Below are 5553 nucleotides of genomic sequence, written 5' to 3'. Positions count from 1 at the left end.
CGGCGGGGATAATGGGAGGCCCGCCGGCGGCGGCCGATGCACCCAAGGAGGCCGGCCGAGGTAGGGGCGCGGGGCCGGGGGGACCGGCGGGCCGGGCGGCCGCTGGGATCTCGGGAGGGCTCAGAAGGGAGAAATGAAAACAAAACCACACTGGAAGGCGAGTGAGCCGGTCGAGCGCGGTTGGGGCGGCCGCCGGAGGCAGGAAGATGGTCCCCGCTAGCCTTTCTTTCCCAGGCCCCCTCCGCTCCCGCTCCCCCTGTTCCCCTTCAGTGGCGCTGGGGGTGCAGCAGCAGGACTTTCCTTCTTTCCTGGTACCAGCCTGGCTCATCGGTCTCTCTGGCTTCTTTTGCAGGTGGAAATAAAAGCTGGTGAAGGAGCCGGGCCGTGGGGACAAGGAGCGGCTGTCAAGGTACCTCGTGTGTGTGTGTGTGTGTGTGTGTGTGTGTGTGTGTGTGTGTGTGTGTGTGTGTGTCGGGGTGAAGTGTTTGACTGGATTGGATAAAAATAAAGGGTCTCCTCTGGTGATCCCTTAATCTCCCACTGTGTGTGTAGCAGCAGCTGAGGGGGAGGGGCAGCGGGGGTGTGGGCGGCCAATGAATTCTCAGGCCTGTGTGGGTTTTGTTTGGATTCTTTTTGCTTTCTCAGCTGGATGGTTTGGGTGCAGTTGGGGTTTGGTTCGTTGAACTATCTTTTTTTTTTTTTTTTTTTTAAGACATGCAACCCACTCCCCACCCCTGCCTCTGGAAATCTCTCGAGAATGTCCCTGGCACTGTTGGTTTGCATCCAATCTGCAGAAATCCCGGGAGGGGGGGTGGCGGTAAGGGGGAGGGGGAATTGCGCTCCTGAGTCTGAAGCTGATAGGGTGTCATTAGTCATGCTGCTGTCACCATGGAGATGGCTGGAGAGGAGAGGAGGTGGTGGGGGTGAGGATATTTTGGGTAGGGTGGGGGCTGATGCAACATCATAACTGGGAATCCGGCTTCTGCTGTTACTCTGTGTGCTTGGTGTCTGGGGGACTGGAAAGGGAGTGTTCCCAGGTGCGTGGGAAGCAGAGAAGGGGGCACTGTGCTTCTCTGTGTGGTTGTCTGGGGGGAGGAGGGGGGAAGTTGGGGTATTTGGGACAGGGGAGGAGAGAGTCTGGTGGGGTATTGGCCATTACTAGGAAACCATGGATATTACTTCCAGGTTGTCAAGGATCAGATCTGTAGGTTTCCTTGGGCTTTACCCCTGTTTTTAGGGCTGGGGACCCGCTGTGAGTTTGGGATTACTCAGCAGTATCCTCTGCTGGCCCAGGGTGGAGAAAACAGAACGGGAGGTAGCTCCCTGTGGCTGCCTGTCAAGTCCAAGAGCAGAGAGGCTGGGAAGGAGTGTAGGGACAGGTGGGCTAGAGCAGGCTGGATGGGACACTTCCTAGCAGGGAGGAAGCCCATTCCTGCCTCTGTCTCAGCCCCAGGAATCTTTGGGGAGCTGGGGGAGCCTGGGTGCTTGGGTAGCAGGTGGGTGAATTGCTAGTGTCCCCAGATGCTCTTAGTCTCTCCTCCCTGGAAATCCTCCTCCTGCTTCCTGGGAAAGCTGTGGGAAGCTCCGCGGAGGTGCTGGAAGTGGCACCCTGCCGCCTTACTGCCTGGGTGGGGATGCTGGTAGGGAAGGGCACTGCTTTCCCCACGTGGGATGAGGGCTCCTGGGTGGGGCTGCAAGGTGGATCAGGAGGCCAAGGTGGTTCCCTGGCCTCATCCCAAGGAACTTGGCGCAAGGAAGTGCTCGGGGAAGGGCGTGAATGAATTTGTTTCTGGAACAGCTTCTGGGGGAGGGAGAAGAGCCAGGTGGCATCAGCTCCCCTGGAGAGCTGGGCATACTTTAAGGCTGGAGTAGTGGGCGATCACCTGGGATGAGACTGGGAGGCCCCGAGGCAAGTGGAGGGCGGTTGGTAGTGGCCGTAGTGTGGGTGGGGAGGAGAGTGCTGTGAGCTCACCTCACTCCGCGGGCTCTCCAAGCTCGTTTTCATGCTCTTCTCTGGAGCAGAGCCCCTAGGTTCCACCTTCACTTCCTCCCTTGGCCTCCCACTGCTGACAAGGGGAGTTGTAGTCACCACATGGGCTTTTGCAGAGCTGTGGGCATGGAGATCATGTCAGGGACCTGTCCTGCCCCCAGCCTGGGGAAAGCAGGGCAAGGGGGTGAGGACAGATGGGCTCAGGGAGGGGGAAGCCCCCTCTCTCCTCTCTATCTCCAGGCTTGCCAGCCGGAGCTTCCCTCCGCTGGGAGAAAGGACTGCTGGCAGGTCTGTACACTTCTGAAAGCACCCCCTTCTGCTGTAGCGATGGCTCTCCTGGCAGATCTGCTTCTCTTCAGCCCTTTCCACATGTACTCTCGTTTCTGCCCACCTGCATCCTGCTGGTCCGGGTTGGAAGCTCCCAGCCTAATACCCCAGCCTTTAGTGTTGCAGGCCTGTGGCAGAGGCTACCTGAAAATCCAGAGGAAGCCTCCCAACAAGTCTTCTTCCCCCTTCTCAGCGTAAGGCCTGAGCTAGCTGAGTTTTTTAAAGCTCTGAGGTTATGTCTATGCTTGTCTTTATTGTTGAGTTGTCTGAAAATCAGAGCCTTCTCTCAGCCCTGCTCAGGCACTGCCAGCAAGCACTCAGGTCTGAGCCCCCTATTCCTGGTGCCACCTTCCTCTCATATCAGGTTTTCTTGGGTGGCCAGCCATTTGGGTACAGTGTCCCATATACCCTGGATGAGGCGGTTTTGCTACATCCTCTTCCATTATCAGGTTGTGGTATAAGAAGATGTGTTTGGTATGTGAACTCATTCTAAGATCAGGCCAAGACTCTGGGACACAGGACAAAGAAGGTGTCACAGTCTGTGTTCCAGTGAGACAGATACAGGATGAGTAAATCCCATGGGTGGTTGGTGTCCAGCAACTAATGGGAACAGGCATATTTGCTCTCTGAGTCCTGCAGGATTTCAGGAATATCCACACTATGTGGATGTGCATAGAGCCCAGCAAAGGCAGAGCTGAACTTGATAAATGAAAGTTGTCATTTTACTGTCTAGTGTGTTACATGCATGCCTGTGATATCCCAAGGAACATGCCATAGCACACACCATGGCTGTCGCCTCCTTGGCAGCCTAGACCGGAGTGAGTGCCCAGTGCTGAGAGCACCAGGCAGCCTGCTTTTGGGCTCCCACGCTGCTCCCATGCTCTGCCCCATGGGAACCCTTGACGGGCTGAGGATGTCTAGAAACTATTTTGGGACTGTGCTCAGGATCTCTGACTTCTGTCTCTCCTTTTGACCACTGCAGAAATGCCCCATTTTCAAGGATCTGTAATCCTTGACTTTCCACACACTGTGGGTCACTCCCACTAGTTCTCTCTTGCCTGCTTTTCCTGCTCTCCAGCCGTTTGCCGAGGGTCCAGGAGAAGCCCCTCCTCTCTGAGGTACATTTGCAAGCAGGAGTGAACTTGGGGAGCATGTCAGGCTACAGCAGGAAAGGTACCAGCAGGAGGTTTTCAGAAGTAAGTTTGCAGATGGAGAGAGAAGGCTTCTCACAGTGAGTTAGGTCTCAGAGCTCAGTTCTGCCTCCTTGGTGGCCCCAACCCTTCTTGAATGTCATGGGAGAGGGAGAGAACTATGCAGGATGCACAGGTGAGTGAACTGAGGGAGAGCCTTCCTGTCCATGATGGTGCAGGGGCTATGGGGCTGCCCTCGGGGACCACCGTGTTGGCTGCTACAGCCCTCTTGCTGGGCTCCCTCCAGCTGCAGATGGACGTTTCTGCAAGAAATGGGCTTTGTGGTCTTGCCAAGTTCCCGCCCATGCCCCGGAGGCTGTAGCAAATGGTCTGGCTGGCTGGGGTGGGGACAGGGAGGGTGTGTGGGGGCTTTAGTTTGGCTCAGCTCTTTGGTCTTCCAATCCTCTCAAGTCTTCTCTTTCCCACCCCTGACCTCTTGGGCTTTTGGCCTCATTTCCTCTCACACCCAGGCATCTGGCAGTCAGCTGAGGACTCCCTCTTGTTCCCAGCATCTCTGCAGCTCTGAGAAGGAGATGGTTTCCTTGTGGTCTAGTTTAGGAAGTCTTTAGGCAAACAGGACAGGGATGGTTTGGAAGATTAAAATCTGTAGGTTATTTTGCTGTCCGGTCTGTGCCCCATCCCCATCCACTTTATCTCCCTTTGTCTTTCAACGTTTACTGAGCATTTACCATGTTCCAGGTACAGTACTAAGTCCTGAAAAGATAAGAGAAATCACTATTATTTGATTCTTACAAAGCCAGTGGCAGTAAGAGACATTGACTAATTACCTAAAATCATAACTCTATGTGGGAAAACCAGAATTGGCAGTTTTTGTTTTTAATGCAGTGAACGCTTTTGATCTTAACTCTGTTTGGGATTATGAACTTGTACATGGCAGACTAAACCCCTCGCCCCAGATACACTCAGCTCTTTACATTTGCTTCTCCCTGGCTCAGCAAACGAACCTCAGGGATTTCGAAGGAAGAATCAACATGCCAATCTTGTTTTCAATAAGTTAGAGTTCCTGGGATCTCACAATAACAGATTAGGGTAGTGGGCTTAGAAATGGACTAGCTGGGAAGAGAGTTAATTTTGAAAGGAAAGTGATGGTTTAAGATGTGTTATGTTTCAGACCGGCCGCTCACTGGCTGAGCGAGGGGCGGGAGCAACACCGAGGGTTGCGATCCAGTGGCCGGTCCCGGTCCGGTACGGGCGCGACACTGAGGGTTGCAATCCATTGCCAGTCACGAAAAAAGACAAAAAGGAAAAAAAAAAAAAAAAAGATGTGTTATGTTTGAGACTCAGGTAAAGTTGGATGGAAGTACTGTGCCTGGGTATTTTACCTTGACCCTGAAGTTGCCTTTGACTCATTAAGAGTGTGGATCCTGGGCCAGCCCGGTGGCGCACTGCTACAGTGCGCCGCTTGGGGGCGTGGCGGTGCTCCCGCCGAGGGTTCGGATCCCACATACAGACCGGTTCCCGCTCACTGGCTGAGCGAGGTGCGGGCGCGACACCGAGGGTTGCGATCCTGTTGCCGGTCCCGGTCCGGTACGGGCGTGACACTTGAGGGTTGGGATCCGTTGCCAGACACGAAAAAAGACAAAAAGGAAAAAAAAAAAAAAAAAAAAGAGTGTGGATCCTGTAGTCCTTACTGCTTCAGGGGACTCTGCAAGACCCACTGGCTTAGAGGAGGAGGGCAAGAAGCATGGTCGTCAGTTTCTTTCCTCCCTATTTCCTACTCTACTCCTACTCTTGGGTTCTGTCACTAACCATGGTAAGGTCACTTAATGTCCATGGACTTCAGTTTTCTCTGTAATGTAAAGGAGTTAGTTTTTCTTCCAAAGTTGGTTTTTCTCAAACTAAATTTGGGGAAGGATCAGCTTTTTTTTTTTTTTTTTTTTTTAATTTCCAAAACATTGTAAAACCAAGACATAACCCTACTTCATACAGCTGGTTCACAGCTTGTAGCACATGTGGCTGACCTTGGGTGTTGAGCACCATCAATGCTTTTCTTTTTTTTTTTTTTTTTTTTTTTTTTTTTTTTTT

General features: G+C 53.1%; 1 protein-coding gene across 2 annotated transcripts in view; it reads left to right on the top strand.

The window, feature by feature from the left end:
- The window catches only part of TET3 (tet methylcytosine dioxygenase 3), a 103949-nt gene that overhangs the window by 14459 nt on the left and 83937 nt on the right, over positions 1–5553 (top strand). The window contains exon 2 of one of the 2 annotated variants that reach the window (XM_008579881.1): positions 353–409. The exons of the other annotated variant lie outside the window; for it this stretch is intronic. Within the exon in view, the coding sequence (XP_008578103.1) occupies positions 353–409 (57 nt within the window). The remainder of the gene's footprint in view (positions 1–352; positions 410–5553) is intronic. 2 annotated transcript variants of the gene reach the window in all.

Source organism: Galeopterus variegatus, unplaced genomic scaffold (assembly GCF_000696425.1).
Source record: "Galeopterus variegatus unplaced genomic scaffold, G_variegatus-3.0.2 Scaffold1973, whole genome shotgun sequence".
Classification (NCBI taxonomy): Eukaryota; Metazoa; Chordata; class Mammalia; order Dermoptera; family Cynocephalidae; genus Galeopterus; species Galeopterus variegatus.
The sequence above is the reverse complement of the archived record's forward strand: the minus strand, read 5'-3'. Positions and strand labels throughout refer to the sequence as shown.